At 35.7% G+C, this 27111-nt stretch overlaps 1 protein-coding gene across 1 annotated transcript in view; it reads right to left on the bottom strand.

The window, feature by feature from the left end:
* LOC134532043 (structural maintenance of chromosomes protein 4-like) overlaps positions 1–27111 on the bottom strand; it is a 43225-nt gene that overhangs the window by 13913 nt on the left and 2201 nt on the right. Inside the window, exons 3-14 of the mRNA XM_063368193.1 lie at positions 25205–25387; positions 21428–21532; positions 19091–19278; positions 18857–18997; positions 16858–17008; positions 15296–15517; positions 14737–14858; positions 11492–11732; positions 9614–9816; positions 5727–5911; positions 4838–5079; positions 385–511 (exon numbers count right to left, since the gene is read on the bottom strand). Coding sequence (XP_063224263.1) covers positions 385–511; positions 4838–5079; positions 5727–5911; positions 9614–9816; positions 11492–11732; positions 14737–14858; positions 15296–15517; positions 16858–17008; positions 18857–18997; positions 19091–19278; positions 21428–21532; positions 25205–25387 — 2110 coding nt within the window. The remainder of the gene's footprint in view (positions 1–384; positions 512–4837; positions 5080–5726; positions 5912–9613; positions 9817–11491; positions 11733–14736; positions 14859–15295; positions 15518–16857; positions 17009–18856; positions 18998–19090; positions 19279–21427; positions 21533–25204; positions 25388–27111) is intronic.

Here is a 27111-nt window from a genome sequence, read left to right on the forward strand (position 1 = left end):
AAATAGATGAGAGCTGTCAGCACTTTTTAATTGGGTAAATAAAATGCCTTGTCAAGTAAACGATGACCGTGTGAAGTAAATTAGTAAATATAACTATCAAACATACTTACGTATTTATATTTTCTTATAAAATTAACTACAGCAAAACCCCGTATTTACACTTTTCAGGGGGAACAAAGAAAAAAAGTGTAAATTGTGGGAAAGTGTAAATTGAGAGAAAACTCTTAATTATATATGAACATTTCCTGCACATACTCCTTCTAAAACAAATATTTTAACTTTGTTTATAATAAAGCAAAAGTTAATGTATACTAAATTACTAATATACCAAGTCCTGTTGAGTCTCAGCCCATCCCCAGTATTAAGTGAAAGTAAGCACCAAACCTTTCTTGTGTTGTTCAACTTTTTCAGTAAGCTTCTTGACTTGGTTTGGGTCCGGAACAACTGTCTTCAACTTCTTCTCCTGACTTTTCACTTGTTCAGTCAGGGCAACCTCTTGCTCCGAGAGGGACTAGAACAAAAAAAAAAAAAAAAGTTGTTTAGGACATCAAAAGTACAGCAATGCATTGAATGTTTCATGTATCTTCCAAATGCAAGACCAGCGTACATTAAACCTCACTTATGTGTCTCAAGGTCTTTGGCAATTTGAGATTACTATCAGGGAAATCTTTTGAAATATAAAAAAAAATACAGTAAAACCTTTTTGTTGCGACCCCATTTATTGCGACCACCTCTCTATTACAACCCGATTTCGAGGAACCGTGAAAAATTGCTGAAAATCCGAAGAAAATCGGACAGAAAATAAGTTTTTGTGGTGAGTAGTGTTTTACTGTGTTTCTCTTGCCGAGTGCTGTACTGCCGTAGGCAGTGCATATCTAAAAATAGATACCACTTCCTGTCGACCGCTGTCAGCACTTAACAACCCCCATTCCACGCCCCTTTGCCGGCAGGGTGCAGATAAAGGTTTTTGTGGCAACGTGTTTACGACCGCAGTCAGCGCTTAACAACCCCCATTCCACCATCCCTTTGCTGGCAGGGTGCAGATAAAGGTTTTTGTGGCAACGTGTTTACGTGTTTACGTTTAGCTTTTTGCGAGTGTCTAGTGTTGTGCAGTTAAGGCAAAGAAAGCTACCTGCTGGATTTCTCTTGATTTTGATTACTATCGGTTGACAATACACAGCGACCGACTGGATGCACACCCGCCTTGACTTGTTTTAACTGCCGCAGCGATGTTTATTTTGATGAAGATGTTTATCTTTTCACGTGGGTTGATAGAAACAGGTCGCTTCACCCAGCATAAAAAAGAAAAGGGCTACGCCACTTATTGCCCACGCAAGAAACACACTGGCTGCCGTCTGTCTCCCTCGCATTTATCTTTCTTCTAACATTCCAAGTCTCACCTCTCGCGCGAGCAATAACGAAGCGACCACGCATTGGGCCGTTTTATGCTTTGTTTGGTGACAGCAGCTTGATTTTATTCGGTATATTCCTTTTCATAGGACCCTTGCTATTAAAATACATTTATATTTAAGTTTGAAAGATTCTAAATTCCTTGCCAGAAATGACTGAACTCGAACTTGGTGTGAAAAGTGACATATTTTGACCCCTCCCTCGCCGCTTTATTACCCCATTCATAATAGCTAGGGATGGTGATTTTTCATTTTCGCAAAATAGATGCGAAAATATGCTAAATTATATTTTTTCCGCTATAAAATGCGAAATCTAGACTATTCCGAGATAAATGCAAAATCAAGGTAAAAAATGTAGATTCGTCTTCTCTCTACACAATTTATTTACCGATTTTATTTCATTTTAGTTCAGTATCAAAAGAAACCATCATTTTATGGCATATTCAGCACAAGTATCTTATTGTCACGTCATTCACAACACTATTGTTCGTAAATATTGAATGAAGAATGGCCATCCGTATTCGCGATTGTAAACAAAGCAAAGAACAACTAGCTGGAAGAGAGTCCGTCATCTTGCAGAGTACAAGTTTTTAGGCCACCATATTGCGACATTTCTGCTTCGCCGCTCTAACAATTGAAGTCCCATTTTCTGGCTGTGTTTCACGTGAAAGCCACGTTCTTGTGTAGTCTGTGGACGGTGGTGTGTTAAAAAAAATATGTGCATACTCGTGAATGTGTTGTATACAGTTATTTCTCGTGGTAAAAATGGGACGAAACGTAATTTCCATTCGCGATCGCATAAATTAATACAAAAGTCAACAGTTCTACGAAAGTGAAACAAATATTTTAATATGCAATTCATGTAATTGCCGTCTGGAGTGGGGGAAAAAAAAAAATATGTACTTGAAAAGCACATTAAATCTGGGGGACATCAGACTGCAAAAAAAATTCACCGAGAAATCAGATGAAGAAAAAAAGTCGGTAAAATGGCAAGCAACGGTTTCTGGCATGATCGAAAACAAAAAGAAGGCAAAAATTGAAAAAACCGAGTTTCAATAACATTATTTGTGCACTCTACTTCAACTATGGCCATGAACACGGCTAAAAAATATTTATTGTAATTTTAAGTATTTAATTTATTGCACTCATAAGTGCTAAATGTTGTTTGGAAACCTGCCAAGATAGGCTATCTTTCTAGTTGTGCTAGATCTTTATTTCTGTGGTTGTTAATAATTAATATGTGTATTATTTAATGCTTTTTAAAAATATACTTTTCTTCAGTAATGTAAAATGAGAGAATTGGCTAAATCTTGTTTTTAAAAATGCTACAAAATGCTGAATTTCAAATTCAAAATGCTAAATGTTAGTATTTTAAATGCTATAAATCACCATCTCTAATAATAGCCCAATTTTACGGGAGAAGGGAGGGTGAAAAGAGCATTTTCTCACTGAAGGTTTTTCAAAGGGGGGCGAAGTTGGGGTGTTACAAGGGAGGACTTTAGATGGTTTGTGTGGCTGGGAGGGATGAGCTAGCCTTGAAGAATGTTACATAGGAGAGGGAGGGGTGAGCTTATGCGTCATGAAGCCGCTGCCGCCAGCCAGCCGGGCGAGCTTCGTGTGCGCCCACTCGCGTTGCAGAACTTACAGCTGCCATATTTTTAAAGGAAATGTCCCATTATTTTTCTGTTATTCTTACATCAACATTATTGGAAGTATTAAAGCCGACACAAAAATACGCTGTGTGTTAAAATTAACAGATTTTGATGATCTTTCATTTTGTTTTTTTCTTTAATTTTTTTTCTTCTGATTTTCACATTTTGGTCAAAATGTCCAATTTTTTGACGGTTCCCGAGAATGTATTCGTAAAATCACTGCTTCGTTAAATCCGGGGTTCGTGACATCAGGGTTCTAATGTATTTAACTACGGAAAGCAAGGTCGTTTCAGAGAGGTTTAACTGTATGTGTTTATAAGCAAAGTGATAAATTTTTTAACTTATTAGACAGGAAATTTTTATAAGTGGAATATTCTTAAGAGTGTTTTATTGTATTATCCTTTGCACTCATCCTTACCACATTACCCTTCAGATATGTATGGTAAAACAAATGTTTCTATTTTTTTTATACATAAAAAAATTATTTACTAAGGTTCATTCCAGACCTAAGATAACTTGTTATTTTCAAAAATAAAAATACCGGTAGTCTTGTATTAAAAGTCTTATTGCATGTATAGGTGGATATGACATATAACATTTAAAAAGAGAGATTAATTCCATAAAATGTGAATTTCAAACCTGATTTTAAGAGAAAAATACTAAGTACTGAGCCTAATACAAATTCTTGAAAGTTGGCAAACTGAGTTTAAATTTTGGAATAGTTACTACAATCATACAACTAAACTAACATTGGTTGGTACTGAAATATTGATTAAAGTTAATCTTACATTTAATTACCAGATTTTTTTGACGTGATAACATCTTATAAATCTATGAACGCCGGCTACACGCACGAAAAAGCATGACTCATTGTCATGTTTTCCACCCGAGCAGTGTGTGCAAGAACCGGCCAACCACCGTGCGAGAAAATCTTCTATAATATCAAACAGGTTAAGGCGGGCTTTTTAAAAGCAGCAATTTAAATTTTTTTATTTATTTGAAACATTTAGTCATTTCAAATTAACAATTTATTGACACTGATTTGATTTCAGTTTATTTCTATAACTAATTGTTTGTGATTATATTTAAACAAATTATTTTAATTGAATTTGCAAAAACTGTAAATAATATTTGAAAATTAAAAAGTGTGCAATTTTTCATCAATGTTTTCTTATGACGTTATCATGTAAAATTATCGTCCGTAAACAGACCACGGAAATTTAGCGAATTCGACAGTGAATACCGGCACAACCCTTAAAGGGGGAGCGGTGACATTGTAATGCTTCGGGATCGTTCCAAGTCGAGCCTTGGGTTGGTGGTGTTCTTTGTTTCACACCGACCGCAAACGCAAACAAAGAAACATTTGCGATTCCTAGCATCGCTTAGTACCAGCTCCTTGACGCCGTTTTCCTTTTCCTCCTTTTTGTTATTTCGTTCCTTCTAGTAACACCTTACGATACCACTCACAAATAACAAAATGCTCAGGTTTTAAATTCCAAAGACCTTTTTTATTTTTATTCACAACAGAACACAAACCCAAGTTTCTTTATCACTCCCCACCACCATTATTATATCTTTTTCCCAACAAAAAAAAAAAAAAAAAAAAACACATCTGGCCCCACCAACCTTCTCAAGCTAAATTATCTTGCACCACATCTTACTCCGTCAAATTTCCCAACACAAATAAAAACACCTTCCAGGTACAAAAAACCACATAAAGAAAACCCTTAGTCCGGGAGTGCAAACACTTTACAACGTATGGCTGTGGCACGTCACCTTGATGTCCAGGTTGAACTTGTCGAGGTTCCTCCTCATGGCCTGGAGCGCGGGCTTGGCCTTGGCCACCCGCTCGCCCAGGGACTCCCGTCGCTGCCGCAGCTCGGCCAGGCGGGCCTCCGCGTCCCCCAGGCCGCGCTCCAGGCGGGCCAGCTCCTTGCCCGAGGCGGGGCTGGCCGCCGCCGCCACGCGCTGGCCCATGCGCCCGCGCAGCACCTGCGTGCCGCCGCCCGTCATCGTGCCTGCGCGCATGCCACCGCAAGGACGGTTACAAACATCACAGTAACAATGTCAAGTAACAACGTGAAGTTTCAACTAAAATTTTACTGGAGCCATTGCTTTGGTTAATCGTAGGTTGTGGAAAAAAATCTTAGAAATTATATACTCTTTAGAAATGATGGTTTGTTTTTTGGTAAATAATTTCTATACATTTGTGTTATTCCTCTGGCTTTCAAAATTATAAGCCATATATGTGCAGCCACCCTTAAATAATAATAATAATAATAATAGATTTGGTATGGTATAAAAATTGGTATTTCCTTGGAGCATATATTTATTTTTAGGCATGATAGTATGTACTAAATAATAAAATTATTTTGAAACTCTATTTGAATTTGATTTAGAAAATATATAAAAATTCTGCTTATTTTTTTTTAATATGTAGTTTAGCTAATAGCAACATCATTACTGTAAAATGACTAAAATATGGTCCCTTGAGGTTTGTATTACTGAGGTTTGTCTGCACCAGGAAAACCACTTGTCCAGTGCGGCATGGTCCTGAACGAGCTAGATTAAACACCTCTCACTGCAGTATTAACTTCCCACGTAGTTTCTTTCAAGTAATAAAACAAACAAACAAGGGCATGGACACTGACGCAGGTCCCCGCACCTGATATCTCTATCAGCTGGCCGTTGAGAGTGACGACACGGTGCCGGGTCGCGCCGTACGCGATGCGCGTGGCCTGGTTCAGGTCCTCCGCCACGAGCGTGTCGCGCAGCGCGAAGTAGAAGGCCGTGCGCACACGGTCGTCCGGGATCTGGATCAGGTCGAAGAGGCGGGGCACGCCCTCCGGCCTGCAACACAGGCGGTCAAACTGCGACGTCATTTCCGAACAGTGTTCCGTTTCCCGTGGTACGTGGTTGGGTCCACAATGATGTTCGCGATGTGCGTTAACACGGTGTAGCATTTCCTGTGTTTATTTCAGGTACACGTCTGCCGTCAGCACACAAATCGTTGCCACCTCTGCCCATTGTTCCAAGCAGAGATGACAACTTGCCCGCTCCCTACATGTCAATGTAACACCGAAATGCAAGTTAATACCTTATAAATAGAGTCAAGATTTTGTGGTGTTATTTTAAGACAAATTTTGGTGTAAAGAAATAAAGATTTCAGTGTTATATGGTTTTATTTTTTTGCTCAAAATACCCACGGCAAAATTTTCATGCTTTTCTGTATGACATGCAAATTTATTAAAACAAATATTAATAAACACTAAAACCTCATGATCTAATTACAATTAAGTTCATTTGCAAATTCATAAATTCAAACTTTTAAATAACTACTAAAAATTCCACGACTTAATTACAATCACATACACTACAAAATTACACAATTAAGCACTTACAAAGTTACTATAAAGACGTTTTATTGAAATGCTATCATAGTTAAATTTTCCGCATTTTCTGGAGTGAGATGTTGTCTTCTGTCACTAACTACCAGTGAGTACCTGGAAAATGAACGTTCTGCATCAACATTTGATTTTGGGAACAAGATTGCCCTTAAACTGACTTGAGCAAATTCACTGTAGTCCCCTTTAAGGGAGCAAAGTACCTTTGCAACATCAATTTGGCTTGTTTCTGGCAATGAAAGTTCATCCTCAATTATTTTTTTGAAAGCAACATAGCCATGTATGAATGTATCAATGGGAAGATGGGAAACAGAAGACAAATTATGCAGAGACTTCTGTAGGTTTGCATCTTCTATGCTAACCCTACTCACATTTCTTGGGTTGAACAGCAAATTAATGGCATTAAAGACTCTTAGACAAGGATGTCGTTTAACAGATGAGTTTTGCCTCAAACGCTTATGTTTCTCACTCGCGACATGTTTCACAAGCATATCGCGTCTCTCGTAGTCTAGCCTGCAGTTACAGAATTTGCACATTAAAATTTTATCACTGATATAAAATCCTTCGCTGGAAAATTCTTTCGATCGGTCACTGGCAGAACCTTAGTTTTAGGCATTATCAAAAAAATTTTAATCACATAGGAAGAATTTAACCTCTCAATACGCAAAAACTTGCCGTGCTGGAAAGATCAAAACAATGGAGAATAGATGCGAATACAAACGCATACCGAATACCAACATACGTACGTGAAAATTAATACCGACATAAACATGTACTATTTATTATTTACAATCGTTACGTTAAGCAGGGTTAATTTTATTTTCGTAGCCTACGTACATTATTTTAAATAAACAGTAAAAGCAATGCGCTTTAGTGTGTAATATTTTAATGATTAAAAACGTAATCTTAGAAAAACATATTTTGGACGTTTGTTATTTTTGTATTTACAGAAAGTGAACGGCGGCCATTGTATCATAGTTATCAACATCTTAAATTATTATGGTACACAAGATTACCGTTTAAAGAAAATATTACGTTAATTCCGAGACTTCATTTTAAAATCTATAATGAATCACCGTCGCATATAATATATATGGCTGCTAGTTACTGTCAGAAATATTTGATTGTGCTGAAGATAGTGAATTGTCCTTACAGAATGGAAAAAAAAAAAACGTAAATAATCAGGATAGACGAAACTTCGTGACATATCTCGTATTTCGCACAATTTCGTTTTATTTCGTGTTTTCAAGCGGTTTTCGGTGTTATTTCGTTTTATCGCGCATTACCATATAATCGTGCCTCTACTTATAAATAGTGATGTGCGAGTCTCGGCATCATCGAGAACGAGTCGAGACAGAAATTTTCTCGATCTCGTCTCGAGATAATTTTTTTGGCTCGGAATTTTCGAGAAATTTGTAAACAAGAAATAGGTTAGGTAATATAATATATTGAGGCAGCATTTTGTGTTGCGTGTTGAAATAATTAACTTATCTTCAACGTAACGTAGATCGAATAAAATAAAATATACTTGTTACGCTAGTATACACGATAAATTATTAAAAAGTTAAAAACGAACAACTTCCGTTCACAAGTCACTACATGAAACGGTAAACGTAAACAATGAATTGTGCTGTGGTTATCACATTAAATTACAGAAGAAAATGATTATTTTCCGTTAATAAAACCAACATTAAAGTTAAAAATAAATCATTTTCGGTATCAATATCAAGTATCAACGTAAAACGGTACGGTAAAAAATAAAAATATAAACATGACTGCAGAATTCTTCCGCTATTGCATTTTGTTTTATGGCCTTAGGTTATACACACGGCCAGCAGTATATAACAAGCAACATGATGTTTAAACTGCGGTCCGTATCGATAGTGACATATCGATAGTGGCGAATGTTCAGACTTTCATGATCAAGTACCGTCCATGGCTCAAGGAAACTGTATAGACTATGGAGTCAATAACGTATGTTTACATACGACAGTAGGCAAATAAACTTGAGTGTAAAGGTAAAGTTGTAATTGCAATTGCAATTGTGGATACTTGATAAAAATTATTGAATAATTATGTATGTTTGTCAGATTATTGAGTTTTACTTTTTTGGATCATATTATCCTGTTAACTAAAGTACAGATTTCTCGATCTCGACTCAATTCTCGAGAATTTTTAAATTTTTTCTCGATCTCGTCTCGAATTCAAAAAAGTCTTTCTCGCACATGCCTACTTATAAAGCACTCAATGCAACAAAATATCATGAATTAATGAGCATATTTAATCAAAATTAATTTCAAATTACAAAAAAAAGAAGTATATTTTAATACATTTAATTCAATTACTGTGAATTATTTAGCATAGTTAGTACCAAAATGTCTGTAGAACATAAATCAGAAATATTTTTGCTTTTTTTTTATATTGCAACAGTTATTAGTAAAAAATTTTTTACAATGTGACACTGGAACATTTTTACAAACGCACATATATGTGCTGATATATTTTTAATGTTTTCCTTAGTTAGACACGTCTATTAATAATAATAATAATAATAATAACTATAACAACAACAACAACAACAATAATACTGTAAAAGGGCATTAAGTATCAGTCAAAAAGAAACTGTTTTGGTGAAGTTATCACTGAACAAGTAAGCGTTATATTTGTTGAAACTGGTGCTATCTTTTTGAATAAACAGAGTTAATATACCTAAATTAAAACATTAATACAGAAATCTCTTGTCGTAAAAATGAAATTGGCCTAAAAATAAAACCATAAAATCTTGACTCTAAACCAATTCAGGTTACAATGTATGTCACAGAGAAAACTTCGATGAGAGACATACCAGATGAATACGAGCGTAAGTCAGCCAACACCAACAGTCAACAGGTGGTGGGAGGCCGTGGCAAACGAATGAAAATATGTAATGAAAATCACTGTTTCCAGTGAATAATATAATATAAAGTTTGGGCTAGCTCAGATAATTAAAACTTTACTCATAAATATCAACGTTTCAGTACAAAAATCAAGTCCTCGGTGTCAGTTCAGATCTTGTTAATCAACTGGACATATGTTGGGCAACTCCGAATTCAATTGTCGGTATAACAGCTTGAATTTCACAAAAATATGACGAGGCGACGGGACTCACGTGCTCATGCGGCCGCCGCAGTGCGCCCGCCAGCGCTCCTGCCTGTCCAGGGCGATGAAGGTGGCTCGCCCCAGGTCGCGCTGCTTCAGGAAGCGGATGCAGGCCTCCGCGGTCGACACGGTGTCCACCACGATGTTGTCCAGGGCCCCGCACGCGGTCGACACCGCCACGTCGTACTTCTTGTCGATTGCCCCCAGGTCCCCCTGGAGCCGAACAAGCGCGCTCGGGTCTCACGGTCACGTCGCCTAGGCATGAGTCAGTGACACGCACCACTGCCGTGCTAGGACTCACCATACGACACTTCTTTCTTTACAGCCACGGACGCAAGTCGAGACGATCACTTGTCAGAGTGCAATTAAAAGAGTAACGCTAAGTGTTCAGAGGATAACAAAAAGTGCAACGCAAGTTTTTTGTCATAGGTAGGGACAAGATTTTATGGATTAAGACGGTTTCGTTTTTAAAACAAAAGTTATCAGTGTTATTGATTTTATTTTTATATGTTGTCTTCAATTCATTAAATTGAAGTTTTATTTTTCCAACAAATATGTAACTCTAATATTTCTTAATACTTATTTCATCAAAATAATTTCATTTTGATTTACACCTGATGCACTTACATACACACACACACACCAATCTATTTAGGTTATACTTTCTGGTAAAAATTCACGCTAAATAAATTACATTAAATTACTATTTTAATGTCTTCTAATCAGAAAATCATACATTTTTTTTAAAAAAAAGAAGTTAACAATGTATGTAAAAATAAGTAGTCTTTTGAAAAAAAAAAAACTTTCAATTAATTCGTATTACTAGTATCAATATTTAAGTATTAGCATGAGTAGGCACTAATCATCTCAATGCTGATTTCCAATTTGCTGAAATCAAACAAATTTTCTCTTTTTCTCTATAGCTATAAATAACACAAATCATTTGTTGCACTGCACAGCTCATACGTTCTTTAACAGACAATTTGTATTGAGACCGCTAAATTCATTTAACCTTTCTGGATAGTTGAGAGAGAAGAAGAGTGGTTTTTATAACCTGTCACTAAGTACTATAATAATAATAGTTAATAGTTGATGTAATTAAGTCAAGGTGATGCCCGTTAGAGCAATCAGAAGCCAGGGTTTTGTAACTAAATCAAAGCATTTTCAACATGAAGTGTTTAGTGATTAGGTTTGTGTGTGCATAAAATATTTTATCCATACCTTGAGCCAAACTGATGTTCGTGAGCGGCAAGTGGCCCACGAGAAAGAGAAACAAAGTAGCAGGACACAATTACGAATGGTTATCTATTCGGCCTAAAGTAATTTATTGTCAAAAAACACATAGTGTTGTGAAATTCAAGCTGTTATACCGACAATTGAATTCGGAGTTGCCCAACATATATCCAGTTGATTAACAAGATCTGAACTGACACCGAGGACTTGATTTTTACTAAAACGTTGATAATTATGTGTAAAGTTTTAATTATCTGATTTAGCCCAAACTTTATATTATATTATTCACTGCAAACAGTGATTTTCAGTACATATTTTCGTTTGTTTTACGTGATTATATGTATCCTTTGTATATGTACAGTATTATTTATTGTACGGTGTCAGATATTTATCCTTATAATTGGTATTATAGTGTGTTCATTTGCCTTGCCTGTATATGCTACGTAACACAACGCTACTGCAGGAACCAGGCGTTGTTATTAATTGTCACAGAACACAGGCTTTATAGCAAGAACCAGTTCTACATAATTCAATGTGCTATCCCCAAAAATTGTGATAAGCAACGGCAGGGTGTACGTAAATGGACGCCTAACGCAATTGAACGAGGGGTTGTACTAGCACACAGCAACAGACCAACAAGGCTCAGGGTACCCACCAGGCGGCCGAATATGCCCGGCAGTCGGCCCTCCCGCTTCTCGGCCATGAGGGAGTCGATGACGACGCCACGGGACTTGTTCTCTTCCAGGCAGTTCCTGGTCTCTGCGACGGACTGCCGGCCCCGCAGCACCTCCGCGGAGACCTTGCGCTCGTCCTCCGCGGCGGACGCCAGCTGCTTCTCCCACTCGCGGAGCTCGTCGCTCGCCGTCGGCACCCGGGCCTGCAGCTCCGACAGCTCCCTGCGGCCAGGTGGACACCCCTGCCCTGACGTCACCTCCCCACGGACTGCCCTCAGGTCAACAATTCACAACTGACGTACTGTTTGGTACTTAGCGTGAACTCTTATTTACAGAACTGTGTTGTGAGTTGACTTTGTGGCACTCGTACCGGGCCAAGTGATAAGACACAGTTTAAATCACCCGCGCCACAACTACTTTCTACAGTTGGCACCATGTTGGAACATTGCATGCGTTGGCGTCCATAAACCGTGAGAGTGGCATCCCTGCAGTGAGAAACAAAAAAGACAGTCTTCGTTTCGATCCGCATGATGGCGGTAGGTCGCGATGGCGCGGGCTGATGCTATTGTGTAATTTATGTTGCATCGTCGGTTAAAAACTTCTCGATACAGTCCACATATATTTATCAACATTAACACGTACTCTCCAAGTTATACAAGAGAAAACAATACTGTTTTGACTTGTAAATATTGTGTGTTAATTTAGTGCTATAGCGTTGGAAAGGTTTGAACTTTTGAACTTCTCGCGCTGCTTGCTAGCAACGCCAAGTTTTCAAGTTGGCTGCCTGCCAAGGCGGGTAGCCCTGCAGCTTCCGGCAACGAAGCAACAGTTGTTGTTGAACCATCATGGCGGTAAGTTGTGCTATCGTGCACGCTTGCTGCCAATCGAGTTGTTCGCGAGTGAATCGTTATTAATTGTTTCGGTTTATACGGATTTTACAGTCTCTTACGTCTCTAGACAAAAATACTGATATGGGTCAGTGCAGAGAATGGGAAAAGAGAGGTTGCTTAGGAAAATGATAGATCTTGCAGTTGACAGGAAAAAGGCCCCAAGGAAGACCAAGGAGAAGGCGAAAAGAGCTGATTGCTAACAGAGTACAGGAGAGAGGAGAAGAGTAGAACACAGTGAAGGAGGCAGTGTGAGGGGCAGAAGAAGATATAGGCATTTTACTTTGTTGACCTGTCCACAAGCTCTAAGTAGTTGATGATGAATACTCAAATTCGGTGTACTTTAATCTGGCATTTACAGTTCCACACATTCTGTAATTTGCAACTAATTGAACTACCCACATATAAATTTTTTCGGGTGGAATTTTTGACAGCAATATAACAGACACTTTTTTTTAGGCGTAACACTAGTGTAATTTTTTCTTATCATAAAGCAGCTTATTTTAACTTGTTTTAAATATCACAATAGTGTATATTAATTTTCCTCAGGTATTCCCATTAAAACTATTGTGCAGCAAAGAGCTCAAAAAGACGTCCAAAAATGTAGGTAAAACCTAAATACTGTATGTTAATAATTTCTGATTTTAAATTTGGTATTGGTTACTGACATGATTGTTTTATTGCGGAATTGCAACCATAGTATAACCTCTCTGACAATAGCAATGTAACAGAAATCATGTTAAGATGTGATTTTTTAAAAAAATGATTGTTCAAAGTAAGCAGCCATATTGGATGAATTGATGTGCTATGGCTAATATGTCAAGCTAATATATTATATGTAGCTAGGATTCCGTGGTTTATAGAGTAGAGATTATAAGTTGTGTGGGATTATAATAAGTATTTTGATAATAGAATCATTGAATAAATATCGTTAAAATAATAGTGAAATTCATGCTGTAGAGGTAAGCCCTCACATTCATTGAACTTAATGACGTTGCATATACGTATTGCAGTCCAAAGTTAATTATTTTGAACACAAACTGAGTCGTAACATCTATATGAGAATTTATATTTTGGTAATGACATTTTGATCTTAACTAGAGACTAAAGCATTCAGTGGTCAATTATTTCGGTTTTGGGGGACCAGTGGTATGAGTTTAATCTCATTCAAAATTAATACCTGAGTGAAAAGCCTATTAAAATTAATAAAAACTTTAATTACTGTGGACACAATAAAATTTTTTATTAAAGCCTTTAATTTAAAGGTACTGACGTTCCTATAAAGAACTCTTGACTAGACATTTGTGCCCTACCTAAAATCCCGGAATTTAACCATAAGCTATGTGTGAGGGATAAAAACATATGGCGTAAATTTAACTTTGCACGAAAAAAGTATTTAATTTTATTTATTCCAATATACATATAATTATTATGGATATGTTTAGTTAAGTAGTTGTTTTAAGGATATCAAAACCCAGTAAAAATGTTACCTGTTTAACGGTGTGGTAATATTATTAGTATAAACCTATAAACACTAGTATACTGAGAGAATAGTATTTAGTGTGCTACTACACTACTGTAAACAACCATACACGTAATAGATACGAACACACAGATGAGTCCAACTCACTATATACATAGGCATTTGCTAATCCGGATCAGCAGTGGTCCAGAATGTACCAAGATTAATTTATTTTATATAGTAATAATTAAATTTCTGTTTCGTTTGAAATTACTTGTAAACCTATACACATTTCTTATTGCATAAACAGCTTTCTTGTTCCAACAAGTGTTGCCAATCATTTAGGTTTGCAGCTTAAGAAAGTTTTTTTTTGGTCAAAAATATTACTGCATGCATTAGCACACCACCGAAAGGTTTTATTTGTATCCCTGTGTCAAAAAAATTCACAATCTTAAATCATCTACAAGGAAAGACAGAAGACTTTTCCCAGGAAAAGGGTTGTAATAGAGAGGAGGTCGTCAGTATCATTTTGGATAGACAGTCATCCTGTACTTAGCATGTGCAAAGCATGGTTTGCTGCCACATAGCCACATAGGAAAAAAATAACATTAAAATACCTAGGTTTATTCCTTAAATGCACGCTATTAGTCTTAATTAAAGAGATATTAAAGATCAAAAGTGAAATTTAAGAACTTTTCGAGGATATTAAGGAGTATGAACCCTGTAAACAGCTCACTGACTAAAGCTATGCTAAATTTCACAATTCTTTATCGTGCTGGCTACACTCGAGATGCTAATACAAGCAGTGGGAACGAGAGTGACACCAACCGAACTGGTACGCATGTTAAGTTGCGCGGTGACGGCGCAGTGCACTTACGTCTTGCGCTGAGCCAACAGCGAGGACACTTTCTCCAGGTTGGTCCTCAGCTGGTCCAGTTTGGCGCTCTCGCTCTTCTCTTTCTTCACGTACAGCTCCAGCTCGGAGTTCGCAATGTCGTACTGCCACAAAACAACACACACCCTGTTCGGCGCAGATTCACACTGGTCCCTGGTGGCCCGACGGGTTTGTTACCACTCACCACCTCCGGCTAGCTCAAAATTAGGTGGATGAGTGAACATACAGGTTGGTAGCAGGTCACGAAGTAATTCATATGCAGTGTTTGATGGATTACCTGTCATTTTTTATTCACGTAAAAACCAAATATCATATCCTTCCGCACCACAGAACAAACAGAAATTAAATATTACGTTGTTAAAATATGTGTGGTATTTTTTTTTTTTTAGAGAAGCGTTTAAAAAAGTACTTGGTAATATTGCTTGACCCGAAGAATGTATTCAACAGCACGAACATGAAGCAAAAATTAATACCCTGAGTGATATACCCTTTAATAATTTGGGAAAGCCACGGCCCGCGGCGGCGGAGGGAGGGGACTCACGAGGGCCTTGGCGTCGTTGGCGGCCGTCTTGAGGGGCAGCAGCCGCGTGTTGGCGGCGTCCCGCTTGTCCTGCAGCTCGCTGGTCTCCTCCTGCAGTCCCGAGCGCACCTTGTCCAGCGCCTGCTCCTCCTTCCTCAGCTCCGTCCGGCCCTTCTCCAGGTGCACCGCCATCTCCTCGATGTCCCGCCGGTTCTTGTCGGGCACGCGCTCCAGCTCCGCCAGCTGCAACCGCAACGCTGCGCTTCACCCCGCGTACAAACGAGAGTATCCACAGATACCTGGTGACTCAGTTTAGAACTTTTAACATGAAAACATTTTTTCAAAAAGGCTTCCATACTAAGGTCCTACCAGAGTTAGCGATGAAACGCTTTTGTTGTGGCCAAAGTTTTTTCACATATATCTCATCACGACTCAAGACTTGTATCGCCAAGTGTTGTATATATTCTGGAGAAAAAAAAAAGAAAGAAAGAAAAAAGACCCCTTTTAGTGTACTTATGCCATCCGCCTAAGACATTGGATGAGAAAGGAAAAAGAGATGGCAGGGGGAAAGGGGGTTTGTCTGCGCGAGCAAAGAATTAGCCGTAACTTCGCAATGGAAAAAAGTTACACGAGTTATTTGTGTGTTGTAGTGCAGATATTGAGGAGCTCTAAAAGGTTACCTAAGCAGAAGGGAAAAAAAAAGATGTCAAATGAAAAGTTGTCAGGTGATAGTTTACAAAATGTTCTAGAAGTGCTTGTTTCAGGCAACGCTGTGCAATTACAGAAGTGTTCAGCGCCAGAGTCGGTGAACAGGGCTGGAGCGCTCAGGCCGGTTTGTACAGGATCAACAGAGCGCCAGAACTTATCAATCAAACGAGTTAGGCGTCTTCGTGAGCGCAGTAGACTTGAAGTGTTCGGCGCTGTTGCAGGGACACCGACTGCGTTGACCACTGCAGAGGCTAGGATGGCTGAAACCAACTTGAACTATGAAGACCCAATACAGATGGACGAAGACAAAGCAAAGGAAACCCCATTTTAAATGTATTAAATGTAAAGTAAAAAATTATTTACAATTGATATATGTAGACTATCATTTTAAGTTTAACCGGAAAAATATAAATAAATACATCCTTAAAAAGGCAAGCTTCATTTTTTACTCTTACATTATACATGACGGTACATGAGAAAGTTTTCACGCAGAAAAATTACGATAGAGTAGCAATACTAAACACCCTGATTTTCAATAAAATTTTCTCAAAAATATTTTCTATCACAGGATTATTATAATTATTATTATAAATAATAAAGAAAATTAATCATACAAAAATATATCTACTATTCGCAGGAATACACCGACCTTTAGATTAGAAGAAAATTTAATATTTTCAGAGATTAAAAATAAAAAAATTATAATAATATCCACATGATTTAAATAGTCAGACACCAATTTTTTTTTAGAATGCAAGCACTGCCCAGCAAATTTTTTGCGTGGTCTGTACTGGTTGACCTGTTGGGCTGCTTAAACATTTAAATATAAAAGGCTGTTCTTTGACATGCACAGCACTCAGTAATGAAGACATTACCTTTCTTGTTTCTTCAGCTAAACTATCTTTTATCTTTTTTCTTGTCTTGCTGGTCTGTATGATTGTCTCCTGTAATCGCAAATCATTGTTTGAATTACGCTTGAATTCTTCTGATTTCTTTTCTTCTTCCTTACTGCACAAGTCCAGTTTACTGAAACAAGAGAATTATAACTTTTGTAATAAAATGAGCCAAAAACAAAATTTGCAATTATTCTGTATAACGTACCAAACATAGCAAACAAGTGCCAACAAACACAATTGGGTATGTTAAATTCCAAGAAAACTCTCGGCAAAAAAATACAGTTAGCTGAGTTTGGCATTATTAATTGAGGTCCAGAAAATTTAAGAAAATCAACATGAAATAGGAATTGAGTGAAAATAAAAGGTTCTTATTGCATACCCCTATGACAATGCTTATGGGCACGTCTGTTTGAATGTAAGTTTTTTAGTTCAAATCGAATACAAATATTGTATTATGTATTCTCAAATTTTAATAATAAGAAATAGAATCTCACTTAGTTATTTTTTTTCACATGTAACAAACACATATTGAAAGAAAAAGTAAAAGTGTAGTGAAGTGGCTTATTGGAAATTAGATAAATAATACTAAAGTGAAAGATTGGTTTATTAGTTACTACAGCTAAAATTTTGAAAGGAAAATATAAATAATTAGGTTTTTTTTCCTGGTAAAAAAAATAGGATCCGCAAAATAAATTAATAAAAAGTGCAAAGTGAATATGTAAGACAATTGTAGTATGTATGAAGACACTTCAATGAGGATGGGTTTAAAAAGAATGTTCAGTGAGCAGTTTTAATCTATAGTTAAAAATGATGTAAGTCTAAAAAAAATAATTAAAAACTTGTTTGAATTTTTCACCATGTGAAAATAAATCAATATTTATAATATACATATTTACATTTATGGATTGTATTTCTTGGCTTGTTTTAACTAACGTGTAGGAACATACCTGCTTAGAATGTTCCTCTATTTTACTGTCCAGAATATATGTTCGTGGTAAAAGAGGAAACTTTTTATCCCCTCTTAGAGTGACCTTTTTCTTTAGTCCATGCGGGAGGAGATAATTGCCTGAACTATCACTGTGTTAGAAGTGTGTGTGAACCTGTATCCGGTTGTCGTTCAATGTGTATTATCCATGAGAAAAATGCTGTTGTAGGTTGTAAGGCTTTAGGAGGTTTTGCTGTGAGTATGCTACCAGATGTTTTTCACCAGATCCATACAAGTTTTTTTCTCTTCACCACCCCATTCTGAACGATACAAATCACAGACCTGGCATGCCGTGTTATACCCTCTGATCTGAAAACTGTCAACTTTAAAATCTGTTTTTATTTTTTACTGACACAATTTCATCCTTATCAGTACACTGTCAATTCTAATTTATTTTTATCCACCTGCCCGACTGTCTTCTACATAAAATACTTTAACTGACAATGTGGGTGTTAGTAATGTTCCCGTATTAGTGTTGAATCCTGCTTTACCATATTACCTAGTCTTCTCAAAATTTATGTGGTCAGATGTACCAAAAAAACTCCACATAAATAACCCTAAATAATTACAAATATTTTGTGAAAGTTTTGTTTCCGCCCAATCCATAACTGATGAGAAAATTTTCCGTGAACCCAATATTTTTTTCGACTTTCGAGATTCCGAACAGCTGATTTTTGATTTTTTGAAGTGTTAGTATTCAAAATTGAATACAAATAATAAACTATTCGTTTTGATATTCGTAAATTCAAATATTTACAGAGGCCTACTTATGGGTATATTTCATACGGAAATTTTGAAGTACAATCTGGCTCGTGATATCGAATCTGAAGGCCGAGATAACCCCCAAGATGAATGACGATGATTTGGAATATGGACAGAGGAAGAGAGAGAAACAAAAAAAAAAAAAAAAAAAAAAGGAATGAGAGCATGCTGGGAGAGATGTTTACCAAAAAGGATGCGATTCAGTGCAAGCACACAGTTTTAAAAGCTCACCTCAACAGTTCATTTTTCTCACTATTCTTCTTACTTATTCCTGCTGCCACATCTTTCAACTTAGAATTTATGTCTGAAACTTCTTCATCCAGAGATTTTTTTTTCTCCACCTTCTTTGCCATCTCAACTTGAGTGTTATACCTTTAACAGAAAAAAAAAACTTCAACACTAAAAAAACATTTTAAATAACACAAAAGTTTACGCATCCCGACGGCCTTATGAAGGATCACGTACATGCTCTTCTGCAGGAAGACATTCTGAGCTTCGGTGACCTGGTTCTTTAACTTCAAATACTGCACGGCTTCGTTCTTGGGTCCTTCCAGCTCCTCCTTCTCCTTGTCTATGATCTTGGCTCTGTTCAGCTTCTCCCCCCGCAACTGCGTCAACTCATCTATCTTCTCTTGCAGCTTCCGCAGCGGCTCCTGCAATCAACAAACTTGCTTGATGGTAGGGATGTGCGAGTACCCGATATTTTCGGGTACGGTTCGAATCCACAATTACCCGAACCTGGAATCGTTGTACGCACATGGATTCGAACAGCATTACAAATATTCACAAAAGTTATAAATCAATTTAATACGGCTCAAAAATACTAGCAGCGAAAAATAAAATTAGGCTACCATTACGTAAGTATTTATAATATGATGTATCAAAGAAAGATATGTAAAATTGAATAATTAACAGTGACATTAAAATAATTTTGAGAGCTTAAAATATAATTACGAATTTCATCGTATAGTAAACTATAAACTAAAAACAATTACATACCTACAAGAAAAAAACGTATTGCCTATTTATTGGAGAAAAAATGGTTTCGTTTGCTGAAACGTTTATAAAACTGAGATTTCCCTGTGGCATGCAATTTACATATTACGATTGAGTTGGAGAATCAAATATGCTTTGGTTTTTATTTTTTAAAGTGTTTATTATTAATTAAGTTTACATAATTATTAACATTTCAATCTCAGTGTAATAAATAATTGCCAGTAGTTACAGTTAGAAAAAAGAGGACACACATTATTTTTAAATTAATCAGTTATTTTTAATTATTCTATGCTTAATATTCGGAATTGGATTCACATCTCAAATATTGCCAGGGATTCGAATAGGATTCGAACCGAACTGAAAATCAAGGATTCGCACATCCCTACTTGACGGTCATGAACAGCTTACGGTAGAGGGTAGAGGAAGAGCTCCACCCCAATTCTCTCATAGCTAGGGACAAGATCGTATGGCGAGTTGCGATAAAACCACAATAACATCGAACAGCACATTAATACCTCATAATACTGAAATGATAATTAATACACTATAAAGCACCACAATGTATCAAAAATAATGAGTTTTTTTACCATTGTTAATCAAAACTCAACTCACATTACAAAACTGTAATCTTTTAATATATTAAATTCAATTAATGTAAATTATTCAACACAGAGTTAGTATCAAAATGTATGTACTAAAGAAATAAGTTTTTTTTTTAAATTGCAAATGTTATTAGCTACCAACATTTACATAATGACATTGGTACATTTTTTCAAATGTACCTATACTGGTGATTTATTTGTTTATAAAGATCACAGGTTTTCACGGCTATTGTCTGAAGTTGCTGGGTTTCTGGGTTGCAACTGGGACCAAGGCGAATACATCACCGACGTTTCGGTCGACGTTGCAGCCTTGGATGTGGCTACAACCCAGAAGCCAAGCAACTTAGATTTATTTGTTTGTTCCCAGAAGTTTTACATTTTACATGCTTATTATAAATTATTATTCTGTAGAAGTGCATCATGCATCAGTGAAAATGAAACTGTTTTGGTGAAGTGTCATTGCACAAGTAAGTGTTGCATTTGTTAAAAAAATGGTGCTATCTTTATTTAGAAACAGAGTACATAAAAAAAAAAAAAAAACAATAACACCAATATCTTCTGTTTCAAAAACGAAATTGGCCTGAAAATAAAACAGTAAAATCTTGTCTCTACGTAAAGCATAATCAAGCTCAATATCAAAGTTTAACTAAAGATATAGATATAGAACATAAACAGAATAGTTGCGAATAGCATTGTTTTGGAAAGCCAAATATAAAAAATTAAAATTGTGAATATTTACAAACACTTTTGTTTGGTTTGTACTTTGTAGTGGTTCATTTTTCAAAAGAATTTTAATGTTGTCCTTTCCAATCAATATAGTATTCACATTAATGTGTATTGCAATGTACGTTTAAAAGGTTTTTTGTTTCTTCCAACTAACTAAATTTCACTTTATTAATTTAATCAACACGCCATGGTAGCTCGACGGTAGTAAATAAACACACGCCATTTCCAAATTTAACAGAACTGTAGCAGGAATGCTTCCAATTTTCCATAAAAAAAAAAAAAAAAAACACACACACACACCCACGCACACACACCCACACACACTGTCTCTCTCCCTCCCCCCTCTCCCTTCAACACCTCTTTTCCAATTTACCTATCCTGATAAACAGAGTGAACTGTATCTCTGTAAACTTATTCTCGTACAGTTTTGCAAAGGTTAGGTTGTAACGGGGCAGTGCAGGTGGTTCCAGCGGCCCACCTTGAACCTGGTGGTGCCGATGATGTCCTCCAGGAACTCCAGCATCCCCGTCTCGTGCTCGTTCTGTGCCTTGGGCTTCATCAGCGCAATCTGCTCCACCTCCCCCTGAAACATCCGCGACACAGCGTCCCCTGCCGGTGTGCACTGTTGCATTTAGTACAGAAAATTATTTATTTTATTTGCATGGAGACTATGAACATTTTTGTACAGTATGACCCTGTGTAAATTCTCTATGAACTTTATTTCTTGTTTGTTTTGCGAAGAGTGGTATGTATATGTTTTGATGTATGCTTTGGATTTGTAAAAGGAGGGTTGGAGATTAAAATGAAGGGAATATGGGCCTCCATGTTGAATGTGAAAAATAAAAGGTTTGATCAGATTGAGAATGACAAGTTGTTGTGTGGTATTGATGAATTGAAGTCCATATTTGCAGCTGGAGCTGCATGAATGTTTGAAAGTGCAACTTGTTTCATAATGTGAATATTATTTCGGTATGTATATGGTCTCGAGGTTAACACTTATTAGTTATTAGAGTGTGACTATTTATCAAAATATGGTGAGTTTGAAAATATTTATGTTATACCTTGAAAAGCCAGAAATGACCATAGCTGTGCAGCTGGTTTCTGCTATGAAGAAAATTGAATACAAGAATTTTGCTGAATAGAAAAGAAAGCCGAAGGTTATTAATATTTATTGATATAAGAAATATCCTGTAGTGTACAAACCAGTGGTGATTTTGAGTTAAGAACCTTGTGTTCGAGCTAGTTGAAATATTTGTTTAGCTTGGAAAATAACTATTGACGATTTGATGCACACACATAATAAATTAGTCCGGGTATTTAATTATAATTTCTTTGCTTTTACATTTTCATTGGAATGTATTGAATGCATTGATAGATTATACTGATAAATTTTGAACATTCAGATATGCACTAAAATCATATACATACAATATTTGGTTTATACATGAGTACATACATGTGTATACACCATACAGGCGTGACAAGCAAATACCTGGTGAACCAATTTCACGACATTTAGCAGGACCTTCTAATAATTTTTTTTACAGCTTCTTTGATACCACATGATGGTTTCATACATGAATTAGATAGAATTAATCATGAGCAAATGTTGAACAAAATAAAACTAGGTACTATTTGCATGATCACGAAAAGTCTTAAGTTAGAAAAAAAAATACCTTTTCAGAAAAAATTTCCTCATGTTTTAAGGGGGACAGTCTCAAACTACTTATATTTAGAGTCAAAATTATATTATGAGCTGTGATAAAGCTGAAATAAAACAGCAAAGTATGCAAATTCAGTTGTTTTATTCCTTCACTACTGTCTTCGTTAAACAGAAATGGAAAAATTGTGGTAACGATGCATATGATGGCATATTTGTGAATTTTCTAACTTTAAAACAAAATATTTGTATTTGTTTTATCATACGTACCAGTAGTTGGAAAAAAAGACAAACTGTAACAACCATGGACTACGACACCACAAAATAAGAATACTCCTGTGATGGCCATTAAAAGAAACAAACACCATAGTTTCAACGGTGTAGAATTTGATAGTCACAATCCATCTAACACCATGCGAGACAGTACCAGCAGCTTACTGTGTATCTATGACAAAGCATACGTTGTGAATAAAAAAATGATTTTGGATATCAGATGAAATTAGCAAAAGTTATTATTAGTAATATTGCTGAAATAAAATGCAGTTAACCTGGCTGCCGTTAACAACAATAACGAGTGAATAACTACAGTTTAAATAAGTAAATATGAGTTCATAAATAATTAATTTTTGGAACACAGCATTATTAAAATAATTCACATTTTTCATGAAATTGATTGGATTTTGCTGTATTTTGCGGATCACAAATTTTTTTTTGGTTGAATATGTCGAGAAGCAGGTTCTGGAAATGCGGATGAAATGTAAAGCTAGTTGGTTAGGTTGAACAATAGGTTAGCTGCATAGTTAAAAAATAAATAAATAAATTTAAAAAACAGTTTTCCTTTAAAATTGAAATATATTATCTAAATTTAACATTTAATTATTGTTTCTGGCTTAAAATAACCAAACTTTCACTTTGGCATTATTTGTCTAATTTTCCAGAAGCCACTACACTATATATTTACTTTTTCTTTCCCTGTGTATTTATTACATTTTGTGAAATAAATTTTTTAGTGGGATCCTAAATCTCATTCTTACTATTTGAATTCGTATTTGTATTCAAGAATAATTTGGTACGTATTCGTATTCTTACTCTATTTGGACTAAAAAAAACTGATAGTAAGCACATGCCTACTTCTTATACAGAGCACCAAAGTTAAATGATATTAACATGGGAAAAAATTGTTTTTAAAAAAGTTTTGTTACAGGACCTAAAAAAAATTTTCAAAGTAGTCATGAGGACTGCTGGCAGAAGTGAAAACTTAAAACAATAAACTAACAGTTGTCATTTTCAATTTTCTTTTTCTGTCATCTGAAGACATCTTTAATGTTTTCCACACAAAAATGAGGGTCTAAAAAAATATTAAAAATAGATATTTAGAGAGAATAACAATATAATGTACAAAACATTTTTTCCTAAACTTCAAATGATAGAATTATAATAATAGAAGTAACTATTATAAATATTAATAATAGAATTACGAAAATTAAATATAATTTGAAATAAGAAATACTAACTTTGTAAAATATAATTGCGTAAAATAAGAAAATATTATTTTATAAAATCTGAGACTTTTTCGCAATTGTTGCGAAAAAATATTATCACACAAATTTGTTTTATCATGTTAGTAAAATAACTCATAAATTACTGTAAAATACGCATTGCATAGTAGTTGTAGGTATTAAAAAAATAAATAATAATGTTCTTAAATTTTAGGTTACATTGATACAAAGACTCCGTTTTCTTCGTTATTCAAACTATGTATCTATATGAGAATATTAATATATTTGATACTTTTTACTGCACAGTAATCATACACTTAAGATTTAAAATAAAAATTGAACAAAAACACAATTTGAACACTAATAGGAACAGATATAGTGTTATCGTTAACACGTCACGTGACCATGTCGATGATGACTTACATGAATTTACTCCCTATTCAAACCTCCCCGTAGAAGTTTTCAGTTGAAAAAGTTACAGTTGTACAACACAGAACACAGAATACAAAACAAATTGTAAAAAGTCCACATAAAGTATTTATCATCCTAACCGTCATTCAATTTTTTTCTTCAGTAATTGATGTGCACCCTGACATAAACAAAAAAATAATTTTGGTAAGATACCATTGGAATACCATATTGAAATTTGTTGTATAGGTAGTCAATAAAAGTATGAAAAAAATAATTTTTTTTCAAAAAAATTGAAAATTCAGATTTTGAGTTTTATAAAAATTTTTTTTAAACTTTTGAAGTAAAAAAAGGTTTAATGTAACCATGTTGTGTTATATATTTTATGAAATGCCATACAAAACTAAACAAAATGCCACAAATTTCAATACTCTAAGTTTAACGGTTCTCTAACTAGAACAGTTTAAAGATTTCCTCGTGCTGCCAAATTTACAAGTTTTTTTTGGAATTTCATAAATTCATAACTCAAAAACCAACATTACTAAAAAAAATTACAATGTCGCAATTTTCATCTACCTAGCTAATACTAACACTGTGCCAGAAATAAAGGAAATGCTAAGACGTCCAGTTTTTTCCATTGGATGATTCGACACGGATTGTCCCAGAGCCGTGTCCGGCGCCCCTCTACCTGCAGAATGAGGAAGCGGTTGTGAATGAGGTCTATCCCGTGGGTGCGCAGCAACCTCGCCACGGCCTTGAACTGCACGCGCTTGTTGTTGACGGTGTAGAACGACGAGTTGTCCCTGAACGCCGTCCTCGAGATGACGAACTGCGAGCCGGGCACCACGTCGAACCCCCCCTCCACGTCGTCCTGCCGGGACACACGACACCCTCAGGTTCAACACACCGCCCCTGACAGCCGTGTGTACGCTGAAGAAGGGTTCTGCAGTACAAACAGGTTATGATTCCTCATGTTGGTCGTTATTGAGATACTGGATGCGTTAGTAGAAACTTATGTGAATGTGAGTGTAATGTTATGTGTGTGTTTTAGTGAAACTTGTTTGCCGAGGGGCCACAATTTCCCAACATTAAAACTTGCTAACAACACATAAATTTATCTCAGTGGAAAAACGTCTCGAAATTAAAATATCGAAACTTTAGTGTGTAAATTACGAATTTCTTGCGATTGACTGCGACGAATAAAGTTAGAGCTAAACGAGCGGGATGTTCATCTCACACTGTTAAATCCGAGAAAATGCTTCTGTAATTACGGTAAATTGTATTAAACTTTTAGAAAAGTAGCTATTACATATTAAATTAATGATTTACATTACATGCTACTTGTTATTTTAGGTATTAAATAAATTTGTTTCTTCGTTCACAGCAAAATTATTGTGGGTTCTACTCCATAACTGCTTGAGGCAACCTTGCTGTAGACTGCATTCCTTATAACTTAGAAGTTGTTTTGCTTATTAAGACCAAGAAACAATAACAAATATGGCAATTTCCTGGCGTAAGCTTTCTTACAAATCATAAAAACATAATTTTTGTGACTACTTGTCTCGAAAAATCCTATGAAGTTTTACAAATGTCGCTAACCTAACCTAAACTACTGTTAAAGTTCTTTGAATGATTCTTGCAATGGTGTAAGATTTTTGTATTGCTATTTTGGAAATAAACTTGCCTTAGTGTATGTCCTACAAAATATTGGTTTAAATCTCAACAATTGTTCATACATATTTACGGTAGTACTTTAAATGAAGCTAAGCTTACCTTACGAAACCATTTACACAAATTAAAAATATTTAAAACATCTGTTAAAAAAAACTACAATAAACTACTTAAAACATTGCAATATGTTTAAACAGAATTATTAAATATGAGAGGAACTAAATAATTAATACTGTCAAAATTTTTTTTTTATATTTTCAGACCTCCAAATTTAGAAAATAACTCTTCACTCATAATTGATACCATACAATTAACCACTCCTGATTTTAAAGAGTACACTTTAGCCACATGAAAATTATTAATCCTGAAGGTCTTTGGCACAGAACCAATTGCTCTATGCACGAAAACATAACTATTACAGCTCTTATATAAAGTGCAGGTGTTTACTCAAGGCATCTTGCACCGGGTGTTGTACTCCTTTCTCATTCAATGTTTATTCATTCCTTGCTTCATTCATTTCAAACATGTGAGAACACAACCACTTTTCTGAGCAAAGAGCTGGCTTGGGTAAAAGTTCCGTAACAGGTATCCAAGTTTATCCCTTGATCCTGATGGCATGATCCTGTGGTACATGATGCTTGCTCTTCTAATTTAGAACGTCAAAAGATCCTGCACATAAAAAAAACCAGTGATAAAACAATAAATTATTATCTTAAGTTGCATAAAAAGGAAAATATATTTTGTATTCAACTTACGATCATTATTCATTGTTTTATGACAAGTTTTTATGTGCAGGATCTTATGACATACAAAATTAAAAAAGCAAGCATCATGTACCACAGGATCAATATTTACAGGATCAAGGGATAAACTTGGATATGTGATACAGAACAATTACCACTGGTTTGGAATTGTTAACCTAAT

This window comes from Bacillus rossius, chromosome 5 (assembly GCF_032445375.1).
Source record: "Bacillus rossius redtenbacheri isolate Brsri chromosome 5, Brsri_v3, whole genome shotgun sequence".
Classification (NCBI taxonomy): Eukaryota; Metazoa; Arthropoda; class Insecta; order Phasmatodea; family Bacillidae; genus Bacillus; species Bacillus rossius.